Source organism: Podarcis vaucheri (genome assembly GCF_965113315.1).
Source record: "Podarcis vaucheri genome assembly, chromosome: 9".
NCBI lineage: Eukaryota > Metazoa > Chordata > Lepidosauria > Squamata > Lacertidae > Podarcis > Podarcis vaucheri.
In genome coordinates, this window is record NC_138767.1 from 20,179,456 (window position 1) to 20,205,111 (window position 25,656).

A 25,656-nucleotide genomic window follows, 5' to 3' on the forward strand; every position below is an offset into this window, starting at 1 on the left:
ACCGAGTAAACACGCCCCAAAGGTGTCGGGGCCACTTGGGCAGAGGAATGTAGAAGTAGCGATAGCGCTGAACGAGAGAGGGGCTCCTCCCCACCCCACCCCCGTCCCGAGCTCGCCCTGCTGGTATCCCTTAACCTGTGGAGAGGTGAGCGAGGAGAGCGCTCGCTCTCGCCTTTGCGGGGAAGATGGACAGGCAGGCAGCGCCACTCAGTCCAGCCTGGGCAGGCCGGGAAAGAACTCGGAGCAGCCGAGAGAGGGAGGCAGGCAGGCAGGCGCCGCCTGGCCGAACCAGGGCAGCCTTACCTTGCGCGGCGGAGCCGGGGCTGCTGGCGCTCAGGATGGCCAAGGCGGGCAGCACGAGCATTTGCAGTAAGTATCCCAGTCCCAGTCCGTAGCGGGCGGCGGCGGCGGCTTCCAGCCCTTTCGCCATGGCTGCTGCTGCTGCTGGGGGAAGCAGCCAAACCCCAAAGCCGAAGTCCAGCGCGCCGGTGCCCCAAGCCCACCCTCCCGCCCCTACTTTCTCCGCGGTGATGGGCTGCTGCGTCGGCCACGGGCCCACCTGGAAGCGCCGCCGCCCTCGCGACTTTTCCCGAGGGCGAAGCGGAGCGGGAGCAGTTGGAGAAGTGGCCCGAGACTTCAGAGAGAGGCGCTGCCTCGCTTCGCCCCAGGAGAGGAAGCGCGCACGGCGGCGGCGGCAGCGGCGCCTTCAGGCAGGCGGCACACTTGGGCACAGAGGGGCGCGCGCGGGTCTGAGGTGGACGGAGAAGCAGCCACTCCGAAACGGGCTTCGCCCGCCAGCCTGGCCGACTCTCTTCCCTCAGCCGCCTTGACTTGGCCGGTAGACCCAGCTGGGGCTGCTCCTCAGGCAGGACGGGCGCCCTTTCGCTCCAAGCGCGAGCGGCAAGAGCGGGGTCCGGGCGGCGGGAGCTGCTGCTGCTGCTGCGAGGTGAGCAGGAATGGTCATTTCATAGTCTGGCCAAGAGGTCTGAGGGAGCTGGAGATGGCAGAGGCGGGAGGACGGGGGGAAGCGCCTCCGGCTCCGGCAGCATCCTTCTTCCCAACTCCGGCCGCGGGGTGTCAACTGGAGGCGAGGCGAGACAGCCCCGCAGAGGCACACGCCCCTAAGCGCGGCGCTGCCTGCGCGAAGGCGAAGCGAGAGCGAGAGAGCCGGCGCGCTTTCCCCCTCTGCCTCTCCCCCCCTCGAATGTGGTACACGAGCTGCGGAGCGGAGCCCTGGCGGAGGCACAACGCGCTCTAGCCAATGGAGCGCCGCTTTCCCAGGAACACTTGCAAAACCGGAGCTGGACTCCCGGACGGGACTGGCTCCTCCCCCTGGCTGCTGCTGACGCGCTTCTCTCAACTCGAGAGTAGTAAGACTGTTGAGGGGCAGCGATCCTGAACGCAAATATGGCATGTGTTGCAATCCTATACGCACCACTGGGAATAAGTCTCCTTCGCTCATTGGGGTTTACTCTTAAGTAGGCAGGTATAGGCAGGTTGGACACTTACTTGAGACCAGACATGGGTAACAATGTTGATATTGTGCCTTTAAAAGCCCGCATGCTGTGATTAGGGGGGGATGAGAGTAATAAGGGAAAGGAATCTCACCACACCCAGAGAACAGATTTCAGCAAAGGTTCTCACCGCTGATGCTGAATGGTGACCACACCCAGAAAACAGCGGAGCTTCTTATCTAAGTGGCTGTTAATCCCAAACACTAGAAATCCTAATGAATTTAGAGGGATTTGTTTCTGAGTAAACATGCTTGGAAATGTGTGGCTGTGTGAGTAAACAATAGGAATATGTTCATGAGACTGGATTCATGAGGGATACAGCCACCTCTGGGATCTTGCCTTTGTGGTGTCAGGAGTCCTCTAACAGCTGTAAAACAAGAGCAGCAGTTTTCGATACTACCTAAGTTAGGTCTCTTTAGAATGAGATAATTTTAGACCTTTGCCACAAACTGTTCAAAGGATGTAAAATAGTGCTTTTGAACTGCTAGGTTGGCAGGAGCTGGGACAAACCACTGAGCCTCTTGGGGCTGCTGATTGGAAAGTTGGCAGTTCAAATCCCCGTGATGGAGTGAGCTCCCGTTGCTCTGCCCCTGGAATGGTGCTGCCAGTCAGAGTATGCAATAATGAACTACATGGGCCAAGGATCTATGGCAGGTAGCTTCATGTTTTAAAGCCAAGATTCTCCAAAAAGAAGAATAAGCAGCTGCCCTTCCTATGGAGACAAGCTGAAGCTTGGTTCCCTTCAGATTTTATATGTGTATTTTATTTATAATATTTATTTTCCATATTTTACAAGAAAATCCACCCAGCTGCTATCTGCTAGAAAGAGGGAGATTTTAACCCTTTACCTTCATCTAGTTCCATAGAAGAATAAAATGTAGAGTTGGGAGGAAGCATGAGAATCATCTAGTCCAACCGCTTGCAATGCAGGAACCTTTTGCCCAATGTGGGGCTTGAACCCACAACCCTTAAGGTTAAGAGTCGCATGCTCTACCGACTTGCATTTCTTTGCCTGTAGTGGATGCAACAGGACACTTGTGCCACAATCCTATATTATTTATTATTATTGTTGTTATTTAAGTGTGGGGTGACTCTGGAGCCTGTGTATGGTTGTTATTTAAGTCAGATCACCTTCTTGGGAACTCATTGCCTGGCCCTGTGCTTGTGGCGGGGATAACATCACGACAGTAGGGCACTGGGGCATTTGCATAAGGCTGCAGCCATGTGAGTACCATCCCTGGGGAAGAGCATTGTGAAGACCTGGCAACACACCAAAAGACACCAAGCATTGCCAGGCTTGAACCTATAGGCTGTAGTGAGGCTCTTTGGTCTGGAGAAGGCCACATTACAGTCATTTCCTTTGGAATATAAAGAACTACTGCGTCAATAAAGTGGTTGACCAAAGGGGAGAACAAGAAACCTGAAAATGTTGTAAAGAATGTTCCAAGGGGCTTCCTATGAAATACCCTGAAGTGATTGACAATGAAAGCATCTATCTATCATCCATCGATTGATTGATCAATCTCCATTATAGATACTAATTAGGACAGGGGTCAGCAAACTTTTTCAGCAGGGGGCTGGTCCACTGTCCCTCACACCTTGTGTCCCTCACACGCTTGCCTATATGGGGGGGGGGGGATGAATGAATTCCTTTTCCGCACAAATAACCCATAGATGCATTTTAAATAAAGGGGCACATTCTACTCATGTAAAAGCACGCTGATTCCCGGACCTTCCGTGGGCCGGATTTAGAAGGTGATCGGGCCAGATCTGGCCCCCGGGCTTTAGTTTGCCTACCCATGAATTAGGATAAGAATATCAACTTTAAAATATGCTGGAAAAGGAAGGTCTTCAACAGACACCAGGGACAACACCTGACTGATGTATTATGGAAGGGAGAGAGAAAGGGTAGGTGCAGGGGGCCTTCTCCTGCAGAGAGGAAGTGATTGGTTGGGATTATAAGGGACAATATAATCCTTCAGTTCCCATATACCGGTATATTCTTCTCAGGATTTCTGCTTGGGGCAGTTGTACGTTCTGCCTACTGAGTCAGGAAGAGCAAAACATTTATTTCTTGATTAGCTTTGTTGATCCTGTTGTCTGGCCAAAATACCTGCCTGTGATCCTTACAGCTGCTTTTAGGCCAGCTAATGTAAAAATGGATTACCTCAGTAATAATCAAAACCTGTCAACTATGCCTGCCTAGAGTGTTTGGTTTGCTTAGTGGACAAACAGAGCTAGAGGGGTTAAGATGCTTGCAAACAATTGTCAAAAGCCTATTATGTGGGTCACTGCATTGTGCTGTAATGCACAACTTCTTGTTCTGTACCTGTAGATGCTGCTGTGGCTTTAACCAATAAAAGCAAAATAAACTTGGCTAAACACGGCCTGATTTGACTTGGCAGCCTTGTTTGTGATGATTTTTTTTTTTTTTTTGTAAAATCCAGAGTCCATTCCAAGAGAATATGCATCTCCTAGGGAGCAAAACATTGAGCAGGTTCTCAAGAATACATTTTTGTTCTGAGTGGGCTCTGGTGACCGACAAAGTTAGGCACATCGTGACTGCGTATGCATTACCAGCTGAAAATGCAGCTAATCTGTTGTTTTTCTCAGATGGGATCTAAGCTTGTTTAGGAGGGGAAACATAGTGTTCCCTAATAAATTACAGGATAGACTTAGGATAGATTGTTGCTAAGGCTGTGATGGGTGCAGAGTAAAAGGTGTGTGTACACAGCCTATGTGTAGGGCAGAAGCTTGTATCCTGTTTTTGTGTTTTTGAGATGAAAGACCTCCAGATTCTTGGACTACCCAATGCATGGCATTCCTCCTTTCACCATCAGTCAGCCCCCTGTTCGTAGCTCTCTATTTTCAGTAGGCTGGGAGTCATGACCAGATGGCAGTATTGGTAGCAATTTTTAGACCCAGACAGTTTAAGGACTTGTTCCTAAGTCATGCATGAGGAGCGGACGGTTCCCCCCATCATTTTGCAGTTTACCAACCACGTAGACACTCCCCAATAACTTCCTGTTCCTTCAGTTACCATGCAGTTCTTAGAGGTAACATCTGGAAGAAAGCCCTTTGTGATTCCAGCTATACTGTAATTGTAGCAATAGGGAAATGAAAAAAGGATCTTTGCTGCAAAGCTAACATTTGAATAAGGAATGAGAAATGAATCTGGAATGGATGTGCAAATCTTTGTTTGTTGTGGAAGACAAAGTATTCCAAAGGAGTCAGAGGCTGATCCACTGAACAAATTCATAAAGTAGTGGAGATGAACTGTGATGGCCAGATAGAGTATTAATACCCAAAAGGTAAAGACACTGAAAACTTGGACATTTCCCAGCCGTTAGGGGGTTTCACCTTCTTCACTGGGTGCTTGTCTCCAAACACATCCATGTCCAAATACACCCTTTCCCCTCTTTGGTCATGAAATAGGATGTTCCTTGATTTGTTTTTATTTTCCCCATATGTAAAAGAGTTCCAATTATGACAAAATTGGCTTTCTGAATGGACATGTATTTTTTTGTTTTACTAAATATGGTCAAATTGCTTGTCTGGAAAGTGTCCTTGAACTTTGATCTTACCTCTTGCTTGCTTAGATAGAGTGGGGTTTGTGGGTTTGTGCAAAAACTAGCATACACTTTAGTTATTCCAGGGGCAAAACTAGGCTTTATTTCAACCCAGGTCAAAGAACCAGTTTGGCACCCACACTCACACATTTGTGTACACACACACACAGGCTGGGAGCCCCTTTGGAGGCTTCAGCCAGGGCAAAAAACCTGGCAACCCCCCCAAGCTATGGCTCTGGTTATTCTGTCCATTTTTCATTCTAGCCCCACCCAGTATTGACTTTTGGCCCCGGGAAGGCTGCCCAGATGGGAATGTGGACCTCAAACTGAAAATGTTTCCTCACCCCTGCACCAGATTCAGTGTAGGAAGCCTCTTGTTTTCCTCTATTGAGGGCCACGTTCTCTCATGGCTGGTCTGCTAGGGGTTCCATGCCAGTTCCATGAGTGGGGCTGAAGTCATTAGGAGGAAGAGCCAGAGCAAAACGTCTGTGGAGTCACCCTATCTTCCGCATTCTGTCTCTTCCTCCTCCTGGTCCAGCTGCAGTGCTGGGAAACAAATCACTCTTGCCAGAGATCTGACCTAATAGTTGGCAGATGCCCTTTCAAATTAGACTGAGGACTGCAATGTAGTCCTAGGACCACAGGCTGCCCACCCCCCTCAATGCTAGGCATTACCAGAGAAATGTAGGGAGGGTGATATGAGTTAGCAGGGGCCACAAATCCTCCCAAACGTCTATTTAGGCCCTTAAGCTGATTCCTAAAAGACTTATGCAATGGGAAAGCAGTTGGCTGTAGATACTTTTGTGTTCCTTTGCTGCATACACTTTTCTGCAATTAACTGATCTCCTAAATGCACACCATTTATGTAGTTCCCCACCACCATTTACAGAAGTGTAGAATAAAGCACTAGCCCTCTGCTCCCAATAATGTGCTGTTTTAATGTGCATGTGCAATATTCCCACTTGTGGAATGCTTTCCCCTGGTGGCCTCGTTAACATCCTTTTGGTGCCAGGTAAAAACGTACATCTTCTCCCATTTAATCTGACAGGTTATGATGATTTTGCCATTTATTGATGGCATGTCTTTTGCTGCTGAAGTTTCTGCTGCTGTTCTACAGGGTCTGTTTTATAGATTACCATAAAAGCCATACAGTAACATATTGCTCTTTTTCTGATGTTATGTTACACTTTAAATTTTGCAAGTTGCTTGCAGATGCCTTATGTGGCAAGTGACTTATAAATCGAAACAGTAATAACAAGTTAATATATAAAGAGAAAACAAAGCACTCTACTACTTCTACTTCTTCCTATGAGATTATCCCATATAAATTGCGAAGGGAGTTCTCCTTTCTAGAATCCAAGCACCTGTGAGTTACATTATGTGCCATCAAATAGCGAGAGAAAGGAATGGAAACAACTTTGTGCTATGATGTGTGTATATATATATATATATATATATAAATTGCTAAAGGCACCAAATGGAAACAAGTTTTTTTCAGTACAACTACGTGCCTTGGTTGGTATCTTGCAACCAAACCAGACTCTGGAGAGCAAGCAATGGTTACAGGTAAGCAGGGGTGCCAACTGGAATAAAATATGGGTGGGGGGCAGGTAACCACCACCCCACATAACTGATCACAAGACGCAGCACTATTTGAATGGAAATGCCCATCAACTTTGTGGAGGCCCAGCCCCCTCAATTATTTTTTTTTGGGGGGGGCTCGGTTCCTAGGAGTTAGCTCCTATGCAGGCAAGAATGTGCTGGACCTGGACAAATTACAAGTATCTGCAAAGATTTGATCAGTTGCATGGGCGTAGCCAGGATTTTTTTTTTTTGGGGGGGGGAACCGACGTGATTGGTCAATTAGTTAAGTATTTCTATTGTTTTACTTGATCTTGGGGGGGGGGCAGCTGCCCCCTTGGCTATGCCCATGATCACCTGCCTATTCCTACTATAGATCACATTTAAATTAGCATGCAACGTCGGATGGCAAAGTGTCAATGAACCGACTTTCCCTACTGCCTAGTGGAGTTGAAAAAGCTCCTTATTTTTTTAAACCCCCAGAATGGTTCTGTAAAGTGACGGTGCTTTGTATATATTTTTCCACCGATTTAGTTTAAATGCTGTGCACCGACATCCTCATTCATACACACGTCTCCATCCCTCTGTATTTTCAAGCCACTCTGCCCGCGAAGTATTATAGAAATGGAGAGGGGTGATGTAGGACTGGGGGAATCCTGACTCTTAGCCGAGCCCTCGTTCTACCCAACGGCTTGCAATGCCCCCCCCCCATTCTCTACCTGGCTTGTCCAAAGTTTAAGCCCCACTGGGTTCTCTGGGATTTACTCCCAGATAAATGCGCACAGCCTTCGCGAAACTCCCGAGCAAATCGGGCGAGGCTGCTTTTGAGCTGCGCAATCGGAGCCCTGTTCCAAATTCGCTTCTCTCCCTCGCCGTGCCCTGCCGATGGAAGTCGATCCAGGCTCCCTCGCCCACTAGCACCGCCAGGGTCGAGAAACCTCAAATCGCCGAGGGTCAGGGTGCTTTGAGATTTCTCTCCCCCGCAAGCCGCACCACCACTTGGCCACAGAAGCCCCGGATTCTCGCGCGTCGATCCCGCCTTAAATGCCTCCGCACGAGAGGCTTCCGCGCAGGCAGGGCAGCCCAGAGTGTGCCGGTGCGCCTGTCGGATAGATCGGAAGCAGGGCGCGAGAGCACGCCCGGTCCCCACGTCCCTCTGCCTCTTGATCGAACGCAGGAGCCGAGGGCGAAGCCTCGGCAAAGGAACGCTGTGCCCAACGCCCGTACAGCCGAAGGAGTTTCGCGTTCCCGCAAGACACCAGCAAAACCCGAGGTGGATTCCTTGATCGGAATGGCGTCGCCATGTCCTGCAGTAGAAGCACGGCGGAAGAAGGTCGGCTCAGTTTGGGGGTCTCCCTCCTTTCCCAATAGGCTTCAGAGTGTGCTTGGTGTTCTTCCAGTGACGACAACAGCAGAGGGCAAGGATGGTAAAGGGAACCGAGAGCGGGGAAGGCGAATCACCTTGCCTTTGCCGGCAAAGAGGCTCCTGCGGAGTAGACTTACCCGAAGGGCAAAAAAGGAGACTGCTGGGAAGTTTCCCGAGCCTTTCACACAGGTGTAGTGAGTCTTTAGCCTTCCAGGTGCTGCTGAACTTAAACTCCCATCAGCCCCAGCAGACAAGGCCAATACTCAGGGATGATGGGTGTTGTAGTTTAGCACCATCTAGAGAGTCAAAGGTTTCCCACACCTGCGTTTAACAGCTCCTTCGCAATTGGAAATCCAACACGTGCTGCTCTGCCTAGCAAGGGAAAATATTGTGTTATTTGTTACATTATTTGCAGCCACAGTTTTGCTGCTGTATTGGAGGTAGGGAACCTCAGATCCAGGGGATCAATGTGGCCCTCCAACCCTCTTTATCTAGCTCTCAGGAATCTCTGCATTCCATGCCATCTACACATCTTCTCTCCTTCAGCCTTGCTTTGCACCTTCCGTGAGTGATTTTGCCTGGCTGGAATATGTCCCTGGACTCTGGGAACACCTCTTTCTTCTCTGGGTGGAGGCTCAAGATGGGTGTGAGACAGCTGTGCATAGAAACTAGCCTACTATGTGAAGGTAAATATTATCCTTGTTGCTCTGTTCACTTTGCCTTTGGCCCCACTCACCACTGGTCTATGGCCCGTGGGAGACTGCCCAGAAGGGAAAGTGATCCTCACTTCCCCACTCCACTTGGCCATAAAAGGTTCCCTCTCCTGTGGTATATGAAGTCCCGCCAGAAGAAAGAAGAGCTATTGTTGTGAAATCATTAAGATTTTGATGCCCAAATGTCACTTCAACCACTTATTCGAGAGCCAGTGTGGTGTAGTGGTTAAGAGCGGTAGTCACGTAATTTGGGTAACCGGGTTCGCTTCTCCGCTCCTCCACATGCAGCTGCTGGGTGACCTTGGGCTAGTCACACTTCTGTGAAGTCTCTCAGCCCCACTCACCTCAGAGTGTTTGTTGTGGGGGAGGAAGGGAAAGGAGATTGTTAGCCGCTTTGAGACTCCTGAAGGGGAGTGAAAGGCGGGATATCAAATCCAAACTACTCTTCTTCTTCTTCTTCTTCTTCTTCTTCTTCTTCTTCTTCTTCTTCTTCACTAGATGGCTGCCCTTAGGCAGTCAGGGATAATAATACTAAGACACTTTGAAGGGTTTGAACACTTATCACCATCATCACTATCATTATTGACTAACAGCAGTCTTCAGCCTCCATTCCTTAAGTAACCAAGATTTCACCACACACACAAAAGAGATACAGTTTGGGCAAACTCCAGGGAACACCAAGCCTTGCTGAACCACAAAGCATCTTTAACTTCCCCTTAAGTGGGGAAGCTCCTCAAAACAGTCTCAAGACTGAACATGCTTGGTAGCTGTCTGATGCTTGGGTGACACTGAAAACCCTGAAACACTGAAACCTGAAAAATGGGTTGGTGGTAGTGGTGGTGGAATGGCCTGGTCGGAATACTGACATTTTCCCCAACCAAAAGTCATATCTGTGTGTGTGTGTGTGTGTGTGTGTGTGTGTGTGTGTGGTGGGGGAGGGAGTAAGTTTGTTTTGCAAGAGTTCCAAATAAACTTTAATTGAGCCACTTAAATTTGTTGTGTGATTGAGTTCCACCCCAAAATAGTCTGGAAGTACCTTCAATCCATTCACACATTGTTAATCATTACTTTTTGAGGAAGAAAAATAGTACTTTAAGTGTTGTCAGGATTGCAGTTACCTCGGAGTAAGTGCCACTTAACTCAGTGGGTCTTACTTTTGAGGCTATATATATAAGATCAGGCTGAGCCTGTATGGAATAACCTAGGGCCTATCCAAATGGCCATTTGTTAAGGCTGGAACAGGTCTCTCTCATGACTCTGCAACTCAGTTTTATGCAGGGACATTTTCAAATATCCACTTAGGCATCCATGAAATCTGCACAATCACATTCCACACAGCCAACACAATAGCTATCTATATCACATTTTCCAAGATACAGAGCTCTATGCTTTGGTCAGAAAATGTGATACACATAGAAAAGTATTGTGCAGGAAGATAAAGACTGATGACTTTGCATCAGCATGCATGCAATATTCATATGGATCTCTACTGGGAGATACAGTCCATCTTTTTGAGACAGGAGACTGGTAATTATGAGTATCGTGATGCGTATACAATAGCCTAAACATAAAGTTTCTGGTAAAGACATAATAATGACATCATTAAAAAACATTATGCATTAATGCATAATATGTAACAAAAATCAAAATCACCATAAAAGCATAATGAAAACAGAGTTCAGAAAAATCAAAGGTGTATATTATGTGTGTGGTACATTTTGTTATGCCTCATAATAATGAGAAATATGTATGAGCACAGGTCAAATAGTTAACCTAACTTCCGTTTTTGGAAGCCAGACATTTTCTTTGAGTTTAGATGTGTTCCATGTACGCCTTATTCCTCATATTACTCTCAGTGTGTATTAATGACTTGTCCCAAAGTACAGTTGTCACCCATGGCTAAGCCTAAGGGCCTACCCTAAAATCTCAAAGCCACCTCACATCTAACTTTTTTCCCTTCAAGGGTGTAGGAAAATGTGTCACGCGTACCTGGGATTTTCCATTGTCCGTGGCTATTTACATGATGGGGTTCATAAATATACATTTCCCTCCCTGTTCCTCTCTACACTCAGATATAGGGAGAATGTTACGCATGAAGAGACTTCCCAAGGCCTAAGGTGAAAGTCTTGAGGAGACCCAAAGCCCAGTTTCACAGTGTCCTGGAACAGATCTCTTTTCTGTCTGTCTCAATCAGGTCCAGAAGACTTTGTGAGCGTTTGCTGCTTCAGGACCTCAAGTGAATAAATATGTATAAAGTCAACTAGAATGACACAAAGAGCATGAACCAGATGGGCCAGATGGCTTCGGGCAGAATATGACTCGATCTGACATAGGGTATTTCCTTAGGGCCTCGGTAAGCCATTTTCCATCTTTGAAGTTTGTCTCTCTGTGTGTGATAATAGGTACTAGACAGAGGATGAGCAAGGTCTGAGTAATGTGTAGTGGGATCCAGCCAGTTGTCAGTGCTCCGCTGGATGCTAATGCTGATAACAGGAATCGTTGACCAAATAGCTTGTCCTCTCGACAGAAACACGGTATGTGAATCATTATTAGCAAGGGAACACACAAGCATTTATTCTGCTTATACTGGGGAGTTCAAGCAGCTGACGTTAAGTTTCTAACTTGTATTGTTTATGTAAGATCTTAATGCTGAAGTGGAGAAGGATGACGTATTTGGTACAGTGTCGTCCAGTTCTTCTTTCGTAGAGCACCTGTGTGGTGTAGTGGTTAGAGTGTCATACTAGAACCTGAGAGACTGGGGTTCAAACCCCTACCCAGCTATGAAACTCACTGGACGGGACAGTCACTATCTCTTAGGTGGTTGTGACAAAGAAAATGAAAGGAGGGCCATGGATGCTGCTGTGAGTCCCTCAGAGGAATATAATGCAGTAATGAATAATGCAGTGTAAATAAACTTGAAAGGAGAATACTATGGAGATTCCCTCTGTTTCTCCTGCACCACCTCTGCTGGATATGTCACCCTACACAACAGGTATGATTTACTGTTTTCATTTCACTGGGAGGCTATTAGTGACTGACCCACAAGAAGGGGAGAAGGACCTTCTCTTTGGCTCCTTACTTCTATCATTTAGGGCTTAGAGCACTGTCTTACTAATGTTATCTCACGCCATAAAACAAAAAAGTGCAGGAAATGCAAATCAGAGGATTAGAAACCTGGGTACCTTGTGCATTGTTCTTAATCAGAGACAGGGCCAGGAAGATTCACATTTGACTTGAGATCATGGTTGGTCTTATAGTGAATTAGCTTTGATGAAGACTTGGGAGTCTGAAAAGGGCAGCTTATGGTGGGTTATCTGATGTATTATTTTTGCATTTTTACTATCCGGGATGCGGGTGGCGCTGTGGGTAAAACCTCAATGCCTAGGACTTGCCAATCATATGGTCGGCGGTTCGAATCCCCGTGGTGGGGTGAGCTCCCGTCTTTCGGTCCCAGCTCCTGCCCACCTAGCAGTTCGAAAGCACCCCTAAGTGCAAGTAGATAAATAGGTACCGCTTTATAGCGGGAAGGTAAACAGCGTTTCCGTGTGCTGCGCTGGTGCTGGCTTGCCAGAGCAGCTTCGTCACACTGGCCACGCTGGACAGCGCTGGCTCCTGGCCTCTAAAGTGAGATGAGTGCACAACCCTAGAGTCGGACACGACTGGCCCGTACAGGCAGGGGTACCTTTACCTTTACTATCAGGGTACTTGAAGAGGTACTTGAAGGTTTTTCTGCTTCAGGTACCAAAGTAACCTGACTAGCTTTGGCTACTATGGACCAGGCTTCCCCAGACTCAGCCCTCCAGATGTTTTTGGCCTACAACTCCCATAACCCCTAGCTACCAGGACCAGTGATCAGGGATGATGGGAACTGTAGTCTCAAAACATCCGGAGGGCCGAGTTTGAGGAAGCCTGCCATTACTAGAGGGAAGGGTGCTATTTGCTCCCTTGCCTCAAGCACCAAAATGTCTTGGCTAGGAAGCTGCTCATGGGACCCATGGTTCTGTACAGTTTCCAAAACATCCTAGCTGTATCTGCTACATTTAAGGTATGGTCAGGCATTTGTCTGAACGATGCCTCTGTATCTGTGGACAGGGACTGGGACACACTCACAAACTCCACTCCCAATGTCTCCATGCATGTTGCCCAATGCTCTCTGCTCCTGATCATTCCCCTGTTGAGCAGGGAAGGTCTGCGGGAGTCCCTGATTGCCTGGTGTTTTCTACTCACATTCCAGTGAACGCAAGTAGAAGTCCCCAGCCAACATGGCAAAAGTTTGCATATCCAGGGGAATGCTGAACACGTCTATAGTCCCCTCCATTTATTATTATAGAATGCCATAATACTCCAATGTGGCAAGAACAAAAAGGGAAATCCACTGCCTTGTAAAAGATGCCACTGAAAATGAAAGGAAAAAATAATCTTAGGAAGAATGACTATAGTATGATAGTTGAATATAATAAGAAAAACAAGATGAAACCAAAGAGCACTGTACTGCTAGAGTGTTGGATTAGGACCTGGGAGACCAGAGTTCAAATCCCACTTGGCCATGAAGTTCACTGGGTGACCCCAGGGCCAATTGCAGACTCTCAGCCTAATGTACCTCTCAGGGTTGTTGTGGGGATTGAATGAGAATAATGTGCACACCTTGAACTCCTTAGAGAAAAAAGGTGGGCTCAGAAGTGCTATGAATAATAAATAAATAACAGAATACAAGCAACAGAATTACTATTCATTTCAGTGGAGCAGAATTAGAGACAAAATATTAAAGTAAATTTAAGTGTTAAACCACAAATTGGAGGGTTTTTGACCTACTCCACTAACAGTACAAGTGAAACACAGGTAACCATAAATGTACATGGTAACTCCTTGAATTCCTTTGTCTACTTGGTTTTCCTTTGAAATAGCTTTGTAGGATAGACAGCTTTTCAACAGAGAAAGAACTGAAAAATAAATTTATTGACTTCCGCCTCCCTTTTCCCATTCCCGTGATGTAAGAAACTCTGCTGTTGGCTATGCACAATACATTTAAAGCACCCCCCCAAGAATTATGGGAAATGTATTTTAGGGGAGCTGGGAATTGTACCTCTGTAAGGGGTAAACCACAGTTCTCAGGATTTGGAGTGAGTGTGTGTGTGTGTGTGTGTGTGTGTGACTGCAGGTGTGACTGCAGCACAAATTAAGCCTTAAAACTTGAGAGAAGCTGCTAAAACTGAGTAGGAGAATCACTCCAGTCTATGGACTCAAACCAAGGTTAATACAGGTCCCCCTCTCTTTAAATATTCTGCATAGAAACCCAGTTCTCCCTCCCTGCTCCTGTCCATAACATCTCCTGGCTGAAGAGTTATACACACATAGGCAGAAAACATACAGCTGTCTTTGCCTTGGAGCCTTCCATTGCTTTTGGCCTTCAAGTTCACGGATAAGTAAAGCTCCTGGCTCAGCAGCTTGGCAAGCTTGGTTTTGAAACATATGGCATGTGACAGGCTGGAGTTGGACAGCATTTGCTTGGCCCATAGATTGCTTCTGATTCATGGAGTTCCATCAGACGTTCGCTGTGGATGTGAGCATGCCATGCATTTGTGCTCAGCATGACTCTTTTGGACAATGTTGATATCGAAGGACTGGATTCCTAAGGATGCAGTCAAAATTCAAATGCAAACAAAAGGATGAAGAATCAAACTGTACTGCAGGCTTAACATATAACCAGGCTATTAAGGACTGTCCCCGGATATATTTTGATACAACTGAGTGCATACTACCATTACCTGGACCAATGCCTGTGGTGGAAAAAGGAAACAAGGCAGGAAGTAACCAGTTATAGGGAGTTTATTTTGGGGAAGGGCCCTAGCTCAGTGGTAGAACATCTGCTTTCCATGAAGAAGGCCCAGTTTTCAAACCCTGGCATCTCCAGGTAAGGCTGGGAGGCAACCCTGTCTAGAAACCTGGAGAATCGCTGCCAGTCAGTATAGTAAATAGTGAGTGAGATGCACCAACAGTCTGACTGGCAGCTTCCTACATTCCTATTTATTTATTTCTTAAGCTTCATCAAAAGGTTCCAGGGCATGCTACAGCAATGTAATAATGCAATCAGAAAGAAGTAACACAAAGTGATAATACAATTATAATAGCAAGTAAAAGGATTCCAAGGAAAAGCAGTGCAGTATAGTTGGAACAAAACAGAAGATATGGGTCTTACAAAAAATGCCCTGTCAAAGGCCACAAGAAAAAGGTGCTTCAGCATGTGTTAAAAGCTGAATTGCTCCTGTTGGGAAAGAGTGAACCTCTTTAGTAGGGAAGATATAGCCAGTGCCTCATAGTCATTCTTTCTGATTGCTCAGCAAAAGTGATTATATGACTTAAGCACCCTTAGCAACAGCAGTGCCTCTGTATTTGCTTAATAAGCCTTAGAACATTGCCTTCATATTTTGCTTTCTAACTTTCTTTATAGATATCTGACTGACTGACTCACTTTCTTTTTCCACCAGAAAGCCAGGAGTTCAAAAACAAAGCAAGCTGGTTACTGGCTTCCCACTGAGAGTGGGGAAGGGAGTGAACATAAAGATGAGCTAGGTATTGCTCAAAATTCTACCCCAGAATGAATTTAGTTCACCTGGTAATTGTGGGAACTAGTTTCAGGTGTAGTTCATAGATTTTTTGAAGTAGTTTGGTGAACTCCATTTGACTGAATGAGTTCTTTCCAAACACTGCCCAAGAATGCATGGTTTGAGGGCAATTTGTTGGGTGATTCAGTCACCACAAGTCACAGCTAAGCATCTTGCCAATTGTCAAAGACACACAAAAACTTAAAGAAGAGGATAATTTTGCATTGCCAAAGAATACATTTACAACAGTATATTGTGAACCTTCATTTGGACTTGATAACATGTATGGCCAAAGATTTGTTATACCACCCATTGTTTTCTGGAGAGCCTTGGGGTTGTGACAGAGTGCAAAAGCAGGTGTATAACTTGCGCTGCAGTGATGCAGCAGGAGTTCCACTTGCTACTACATGCTGCAGTTCTTGTTCACAGTTGGAATAAGCAATTTGATTTGTTTTTAGTTTCAACATCACCTTTAAAACCTGCTAAGGATAGGATGCACAGTTCAGCTACTTAACATCCAACAGGGAGATAAAATTTGTTTAGCCTTTTAAAAAACAATGTTCATGGGAATCTACTTTCATGGGGAACTGCAAAATTCAGATATTAAGAAAATAATTTATTTTATTTTAAATATGTACAGCTTTTCATTATCAAATTCCACAGTAGTTTACAAGATACAGTACATTAAACAGTATGTATATAACTAGCAAGAACTCAGAGAGCGAAAACAGCAAACCACAGCAGAACAATATAAAACAATATTACTAAAAGCTACGTATTTGAACCAGCAAGAGTTGTTGAAAAAGGTATGACTGTAACAGATCCAAAAGACAACTAAGGGATTCCATAGACTGGGTGCCACAACAGGGAAGGTGTTCCCCCACTTGTGCAAGATGTATACTGACTACCAGTTAGTTTCTAGGCTTAATTCAAACTGCTGGTTTTGACCTATTAAGCCCTAAAGGGCCCAGTACCACAATACCTCAAGGACCGCCTCTCCCCAAATAAACTGTCTTGGACTCTGTGATCATCATTTGAGGTCTTTTTTTCATATGCCTCCTTCATAAGAGGTCTGGAGGGTGGCAACATGAGAACAGGCTTTTTCTGTGGTTGCTCCTTGTTTGTGGAGTGCTCTTTCCTGGGAGGTCCACCTGGTGCCTTCATTATACAGTGGTACCTCTACTTGCGTTCACCTCTGGTTACATATCCTTTGGGATACATACATGGCAAACCCGGAAGTATTTTTCTGGGTTTCGCCACGCGCACATGCGCAGAAGTGGCACCTCCAGTTGGGAATTCCTCGGGATGCGGCCAGAGCTCCAGAATGGATCCCATTCGCAACTGGAGGTACCACTGTATATTTTCAGGCAGCAAGCAAAAATGTTCTTCTATAACCAGGCCTTGGGCTGTTTAAATAATCAATGGCCTTTTAAACGTGTTCATGGGAGCAGCATCGTTGGTTTTTTGTTTGTTTGTTGCTATGCTATTATGTATTTTGTGTTTGCATTTTGCATTTTGCTCTGTGAACTCAAACCCTCCAACATTTCTCCAATGAAAATTGGGACATCCTAAGGAAAAATGGGACATTCTGGGATCAAATCAGAAACTTCTGGTGTAGCTTCTCTAAATCAGGGATGTCACTGGAAAATAGGGACACTTGGAGGGTCTGTGGATGCAGGGCAGTGTGTGTGTGTGTGTGTGTGTGTGTGTGTGTGTGAATGTTGGATGGAGCAACAGGTGGGTCTGATCTGTAGATCTCAGTGAATGGGAAAATTCCATGTGCAAAGGAAAGCATGTGGAATTATCATGGCTCATTCTTGGGGCAATTTCTTCTCACCCTCAGATTCTTCCTTCAAGTCCATGGCCTTGTCTGCTGAAAAGAGAAAATTGGATACCAAGGTTGTGTTAATGCTGTGCTGGCTCAACCTCCGTTGGGACATTGGCTCATATGGGTTCTTTAAGGGTCTTGCAGGCGAAGGCTGAATCATATGCACATCTTCTGCGGGAAGTCCCACTGGAAATATTGGGACTTACTTCTGCTTAAGCATGCAGGGAAAGACCTACAATGTAGACCCCTGTAGTTAATTGAAGGAAAGATACTATTTACATACAAATTATAACGAAATCATGAACTGGGCATTAAAATAAGTCAGCAGTCCCACTTCTGTTTACTTGGAACTTTTATCCATAAAAACCAATCAGACTTACATCCAATAAAATATGCACAGAATGGGAGCTTTAATGTGATACTTTTCATTCAGAAAATAAACACAGGACAAAACTTGCCCCCTAATTCATTTTGCCCTTTTTGCCCATCCCCACCATTCCCCCCACCCCTGGTGCTACAATTACTCTGTGGAAACTTGGAAATCTACAACTTTCCTGGGATTTAGAAGGTACGATCAATCTTTCCTAATAACCTTTGGTTGGTTTTCTGACTAGTTCTCTTTTATTATGTTTTATTGCATTGGTATTTATATCTAGTATTCTGTTTTATAGTGCTTTTATTATTTGGCTACAAGTTTGAACTTCAGAAAAGCAGTTTATAAATCTCTTATATCAATAAATAATAATTCACTGGGACTTAAGTCTGAGTAAACACACTTAGGATTGAGTTCTAAGTCAGCCAAAAACGTTTTCTCCATTTTTATTTCCAGGTTTATGGAACCCAAGTTCTCAAGAACATCAAACCATATATCATCATTTGTTATGAAAATATGCATCAGTGGCCTATATGCTTCCATCTCTTACCACCACCTGGACATTCTAGGCTGACTTGGTCAACATTTTAATGGTATGTGGATATATTTCATAAAAGCATAGAATCATAGAGTTGGAAGGGACCCAATCTAGTCCAACCCTCTGTAATGCAGGAATCTCAGCTAAAGCATCCATGACACGACGACCATTCAAAAATACAAAATTATTGTCCCCTCAATTATAGTCTTCTTTCAACATAAATACTTCTAGGATCAGTGTGGGGATATGTTCTGTTACTGTTGGGAATTTATATATTTCTGGGGCACCTTTTAAGATGAAAACTCTTTCAAGGTGGTTTACATCCAAAAACACACACATGAAACTACACAATCACATTCCAATAAAATACAGTTTTCTAAAACAGCAGAAACACAGTCAAATAAACCTAGATTAAACAATTTAAGAGATTTAACAAACACTTAGTAGCAATACAAACCAATAAATCTCTGCATCTCAACTAAAAGCAGCTTGAAATAAATAGTTTTTCAAGCTCTCTCTCTTTTTTTGGAAGTCAGTAATGATGGAACCACATGTATATATCTCATGTGAAGGAGTTCCATAGAAGTGGGACCACCACGGGAAAGGCTTTGATCCTGAATACATTTACATGCCTTTTTTGTGCCTTTTGAGTTTCACAAATGGTTGGATAAAAGGTACTGTCTTTGCAATATAGCTGTCATGCAGGTATCTGATTGTCTAGCTTTGCACAGGGCTTTTGCTATTCATGGCTCCCTCCCTGACCCAACTCTGTTACTTGAACCAATAAAGAAACATGGTTAATGCATTTCTCATGTTGGATGGGATCCTATGTTGCACGAGCTTCCAGCCAATGAAAACTAGATGTGGATTCCTGACTCCACTGAAGTCCAAATGCTGCAATCCTTCACACAGTTAACCTGTCGTCAATCAGCCTGAACTGGATTTTTATCAGCAGAACGTTTGCAGGATAGAAACCAGTAACATTAACCTCAGTGGAATCAGGACTTTGTTCTCCAGTATGACTTAGGAAATATCACCCTGCAAGGGTAATAATGTCATGAGCCTTACTGGCTTTTGTGAGCCCATTCCTCTATCTGTCCCTCATCTATTGCAATATGGTTGATTTTTGCCTTCACTATAATGTAAAAGAGAAATGGGTGGGTGTGGGGAAAATGAACTGAATATTGTTGGATAATTTCTGTGCATTACAAAAACTTTGCAAGATCCTCCTTTTTCATTTAGGGTTGGTATCTTTTCCCTGTTGGGGAAAATATTAGTTCCCCCCAGTGTTTGCACAGGGTGAGCATAACATCAGCTTTTCCTGGTGGAGAACTTTGAATTTATAGCACTTTTCTAACCCCTTCGAGAAAGTCCACTTGTAAGAAACATCACACATGACGTTTCCAGAACTATAGTTCTCAGGAACGCTTCATTTCTGAGCAGTTAAACAACGTCCACGTCTAATTGGGTATGATGCACAAGAAAGCAGTTCTGATTTCAGACAGTAGAGGGCACACTGCCTGGTCATTCTGGTAGGTTCCTAGAACGAGCCTCCAAACTTTCTCCAGCATTTTCCTCAAGCCTTCAGCCCTACTGTGAAAAATCCTTTCTATTCTCACAGCTAAGCATTTTGGCTTTTTGATGATTATCAGATTTGCTCTAGTTAAATATCTCAGTCTAGATCACTACTTCTAAGACTCCAACTTGATGAATACTTTGAAAAAGTAATTATTTCTTAGTGAGCAGTACAAACAGCACAGCTTGCGCTCTCTCTCTTTCTCTCTCTCTCTGATTATGTGGACACATCTCTGTCCTGTTACATAGGGGAAGGGCTGTAGCTCTGTGATAGTGTGTGTACTTTGCACACACAGGATCCTAGGCTCAATTCCTGGCATCTGCAGGTAGGTCTGGGAATCTCCCCTAAAACCCTTGGAGAGCTACTGAGCTAGATGAGCCAATTGTCTCACTTGGTATAAGGTTGTTTACCTCCTAGGTTGTTTACATGCAAGTGGTGGAGCAGAGTGAGTCTGTATGGGGTTGGAACTGACATTCCTAGTGAAAGATGCATTCATATCTAATCGTACAATAGTGTGCTGCTAAATTTGCAGCCTGCAAAAATGAAATAGCACATCAAAGGAGTTGTTGGATAATCTGATGGTACTTTTTTAAAAGATCTGTGATGACTTATTCATATGGAAGCCATTTTTTGGTGTGGAGGCTAATGGCAGCACAACACACACAAACAGAGGGTGCTGCATATACATGTAATAAAGACATAAAGATGTAAGTCAGTTACAGAGTTATCCAAATGGTTATATACTCCTAACATTTCAGCAGGGCCTAGGTAACTGAAATTTGACTTTTTTTTTGAAGTGAAAAACTGACATTAGATCCTCTCTTCCCAGGAGGGTGAAGGCTGAAATTTTGTACACCCAGTTTTTTTTTTAATGCACAACACTCCATAAATATCGGGGGATATGATATGTCCCACAAAATAACTAACACATTCCAATACTAGCTGGGAAGCTTATATTTAGTGCACATGTGTGGACTCTTTGGCACACATTAAGGGGGGGGGGGGTAGAAATGAAAATGGGCATTTGTACATCTTTCTCCAAAAGAGTTAAGATCATTCCACATCACACACAGAGTAAGTTGACATTTAGCTCGTAACTCTGTATAGCTCCAAGATAAGCTGATTCCTAGGAATGTAAAATGTTTGGCTATAGAAGTTCCCTTTCACAGTTATGTAAATCAGATCCTAAAAACATTTTCCCAAAAAACAATTAATTCCTAAGTTACGCTATCAGTAAAGACAAATTAATCTCTTTTGTAATCCCTGCTATACTGTTAACATATTTATGAAACAAAGATAGCAGAGAATGAAAACTAATGTGCCGACATCTCCCCCACTCCAACCACCCACAATATGCAACCCTGCATCTCCCTGCATACATTTAGGGGGGGAGACTTAATGATGTGCCAAGTTGCGCTTTTTTTCCTTTTCCTTTTGGGAATCGGAGCGGGGGGGGGGAATTAATACATATTTCCTTGAGAGTGCAAGTTAATTCCTTTTTAGGCATTAATGACACTCTTATTCACTAACCCATCAAATATGTTTATGTGCATTATAAAATGTGCATATCTAGAGCTGTATTGATATAAATTATGCTTTAATCAACGTGCTAAGAGCCTGTCTACTCGGGAAGAGAACATATATTTGCATATGAATCCTAAGTCTATTTATAACGTCAACCATCACTTATTTAGGGTAGCCACTCCTGAAACAGTTGAAAATCAAATGTATAGCAGTTGCAACATACTTTTGGTCTCAACCCAGCTAGAAGGACTCTGGGCACAGAATCCCTCTTGATAATTAATTAATTAATTAATTAATTAATTGAATTCATAGACTGTCCTTCATGTGAGGATCACACGGTGCTTTAAATGGATTAAGAACAAAAGATTAGGGATCATGTAGCAGAAAGGTCCATAGGTGGGGGTAAACCTGAAAATTTACATGCAAAGAGTTCCACATATAATCCCCAGCATTTTCAGAAAAAGCTGGGAAAGACTTTTCTTTGAGACTCTAGAGAGCTGATGTCATTCGGTACAGACAATACTAAGCTAGGTAAAAGGTAAAAAAACCCTGGACGGTTAAGTGCAGTCAAAGGTGACTATGGGGTTGCGGCGCTCATCTCGCCAAGGGAGTCAGCATTTGTCCACAAGCAGCTTTCCGGGTCATGTGGCCATCATGACTAAACCGCATCTGGTGCAACAGAACACTGTAACAGAAACCAGAGTGCACGGAAACACGGTTTACCTTCTTGCCGCAGCGGTACCTAATTATTGACTTGCACAGGTGTGCTTTTGAACTCATAGGTTGGCAGGAGCTGGGACAGAGCAATGGGAGCTCATCCTGTTATGGGGATTCAAACTGCCGACCTTCTGATCGGCAAGCCCAAGAGGCTCAGTGGTTTAGACCACAGTTCTACCCACATCCTCACCGAGCTAGATATGACAGCTTCCTCTGTTGCAATGTGAAGCCAGACATAAGCTATCCAACGTAGTCCCCTCTCATCCCAATTTGGAGCACATGATGTACCACATTGTACCATTTAAGGGTATTGAGTTGAGACCATAAATTGTGTTTTTTATTGTTGTTCAGTTTTCTTTGGCAGGAGTGGCTGAGGAAACCCAGCCAGATGAGCAGGGTATACAGTGGATGCTCGGGTTGCGAACGTGATCTGTGCGGGATGTACATTCAGAACCCACAGTGTTTGCAACCTGCAGCAGCGTGTCTGCGCATGCGCGGGTTGTGATTTGGCGCTTCTGCGCCATGCGCAATTTAGTGCTTCTGTGCATGCACAACCCCCAAAACCTGGAAGTAACCCATTCCAGTACTTCTGGGTTTGGGTGGGTCTGTAACCCCAAAAAATGCAACCTGAAGCATCTGTAACCCAAGGTATGACATTATTATTATTATTATTATTATTATTATTATTATTATCATCTGTTTCTGAGATAACCTGCTTGTAAAATGAGTGCATTGCATTAGATGTGCAATGTCACATCTCATGTCTTGTCTGCTACCCAGAAATCCATAAAGGAGGAGTTCTGTATAGCCAATACATACTTACTTGTATGACTATTTACTGAGAAGTCACAGGCAAGAAGAAGCTCTTGCAGCCTGCAGCGTGTGGTTCCTAATGAAGAGATATTCTCTGTATGGCATCTCCCTGCTTGGATTGCAGCAACCATGCACTGCACAATGGTGTATTACTAATGCGTGTGGCTGTGTGGTACCGTTAGCATAAATTTAATTGGTGGTTGAAGCACTTTGTAGGAACACAGATCCTTTCTGCCACATGCTAGGCACATTTGCTTGGTGGAAAAGACTCTTTGAGTTCAGTGAGATTTGCTTAAAAGTAAGTGTGCATAGGAAAGCAGGCTTTCCACCCGATTCCCTGCATGTTTGCTCAGCAATAAATCCCACTGTAGACAGTACAGTCTACTCCCAGGGAAGTGTGTATTTGGAGTTCAGCTTTTTTCTCATCAGTCACAGCATATATAAGTTATTCACTCATGAAACATGCTGCAAAATATTGGTGGTTATTAGCAGAGCGGTATCTGCTGTAAGCATAACAGTCTTGAATCTTTCATTTCTTGCTCTAGGGAACTGAGGGTTATCATCATCTGTCTAGACTGTTATGTCTTTAATTCTAGGTTTATATTTTGTTTTATATTGTTTCAGTTTTCTTTTCAGTAACACGAGAGAATCTAATATCAAATAAATGACTGTATAATGGATGGTCCTTTGGTTGTGATAGCACACAATGTCTCCTATTATTGGAAGTCTCAGACAATCTATGTTCAAGGTTTATTAAGTAGCTTACACTGAATCTCTTAGTTCATTTCATACCATATGCAGTCATAAATTAGTTGATGGTAATCTGTTAATAAAAACTTAATATTCTACATTATCCTCTGCAAAGATATTCAAATTTTCAGTAATAATAAAAATAAAAATAAAATAAAGCTGTTCTTGGGGTCTTTAAGATGCTGATGAGATGTCAGGCAGATTTGAATCTTGGCTTTTATAGTGTCCTGAAAAAAGTCTTCCTTCCTTTCTGTGGAAGGTGATGTGACATCTAATATGAAAATATGGTAGTAAAGCCTTATAAATTCCACAGCTCTAATATCCTTTATTATTCTTTCTCCACTCAAATGGTTTAAAAATATTAATAGAAGAGGTGCTTTTTTTTTAAAAAAAGCTCTCTGTTGCTTGGCTAATAGGCAGGATTGGATAAATTGGTATTCTAAGTATGTTATCTATAGTGGAGCATCATCAAAACTCTGCAACCATCATTGTATATGGGACGTGGGTGGCGCTGTGGTCTAAACCACTGAGCCTCTTGGGCTTGCTGATCAGAAGGTCGGCAGTTTGAATGCCCATGGTGGGGTGAGCTCCCATTGCTCTGTCCCAGCTCCTGCCAACCTAGCAGTTCAAAAGTATGCCAGTGCAAGTAGGTAAATAGTAATACTGCTGTGGGAAGATAAACAGCATTTCCATGTGCTCTGGTTTCCGTCACAGTTTTCTGTTGTGGTTTAGTCATGCTGGCCACATGACCCGGAAAGCTGTCTGTGGACAAATGCCGGCTCCCTCAGCCTGAAAGCGAGATGAGCGCCACACCCCATAGTCGCCTTTGACTGGACTTAACCGTCCAGGGGTCCTTTACCTTTTACCTCAATTTTAGTTATATAGCACACATTTTTAATCTCCTCGCCACTCCAGTTCTGTACTTGCCCCATAAAGAATGCAGTGGGCCAGAGAGAAAAACTTGTGCTCACAGCTGAACTAACTAGTGCAAAACTTTAACACATATGAGAAGCAGTAGGACAAGGATCATTTGTGGCCACTTTCCTAAGATTTGGGGAATTTTGATTGGGCAGGGTTTGGGATACCAAAAGTCAGCAGCCATGGAATAGGTTGGTTAGCTCCATCAGTATGAATATTCAGCTCTTCTGCTTTACTTCCTTCCTGCTTCTTGGCCTTCATGGCTCCTTTAGGGTTATCAGATTACAATGCTGCATTGACATTATAGCCTGAATCTGGTTGACCAACAAACCTTGATTTGATTGCATTGACAGTAGAAGCCCACCATTGGCAAATGCTCTATTCTGTGTACTAGCAGTCTAATCCAGCAGTTAGCCAACATGATGCCCTCAAGATGTTCTGGTCTACAGCTCCCCTCCTACCTGACCATTGACCATGCTGTCTGGGACTGATGGGAGTTGTAATACACAACATCTGAAGGGCACTAGGGATAGCTAGCATGGTGGCCTCCAGATGTTTTGAATTACAACTCCCGTCAGCCTCAATCAGCATGGCCAATGGTCAGTTCAGATAGGAGCTGTAGTGCATAGCATTTGAAGGGCCCTACATTGATCCTGATCTAGAGTGTAGACCTAGCAGTTTAGACCAGCCTTTTTCAACCTTGGGTCCCCAGATGTTGTTGGACTACAACTCCCATCATTCCTGACCACTGGTCCTGCTAGCTAGGGATGATGGGGGTTGTAGTCCATCAACGTTTAGGGACCCATGGGTGAGAAAAGCTGGCTTAGACCCTATGCTTCTTTGGTCCTTAGGCTCATGACCTACATAGGCTACCTGCTTCCTTGGCTACCTGCTTCATTTCTGCAAAAATGTACATTCTTTCCATTCCTAGACCTCATGTAAAGTTTGCCTCGATTCTACTTTCTGAAGCTCCTCCATCTCTCCACCCCTCCTGGATTGTCAGGCCCTATGTTATTTAGTCAAATTTGTTTTAACCAATTTGTGTCTTGACTAGAATTTCCACAGAACTTGCTCCCTTCCACCTGAAGAAATCATAAGCTCCTTCTGACGTTAAATATTACAAACTTCCTATGGGAGTCCCAGATTGCCTTGATTCCCTGTTTCCTTTGTGATTATTCCAACATCTTTTTTGTTTCTTGAGCAACTAGAATGTTTGAGTTGGAGTATTCACAACCGCTCAGCCAATCAGTGCAAGAGGTTTTCCTGCAAGTGCA

General features: G+C 44.4%; 1 protein-coding gene across 3 annotated transcripts in view; it reads right to left on the minus strand.

Moving 5' to 3' along the window:
- Nucleotides 1–2,511, minus strand: part of UNC5C (unc-5 netrin receptor C) — a 319,406-nt gene extending 316,895 nt beyond the window's left edge. For 2 of the 3 annotated variants that reach the window (XM_082236368.1, XM_082236366.1), the window contains exon 1: nt 304–2,510. In XM_082236368.1, the coding sequence (XP_082092494.1) occupies nt 304–430 (127 nt within the window). In that variant the 5' untranslated portion in view covers nt 431–2,510. Of the gene's footprint in view, nt 1–303 lie in introns of all 3 variants that reach the window. The other variant, XM_082236367.1, reaches the window with a different exon arrangement.
- Between the last annotated feature and the right edge of the window lie 23,145 nt (nt 2,512–25,656).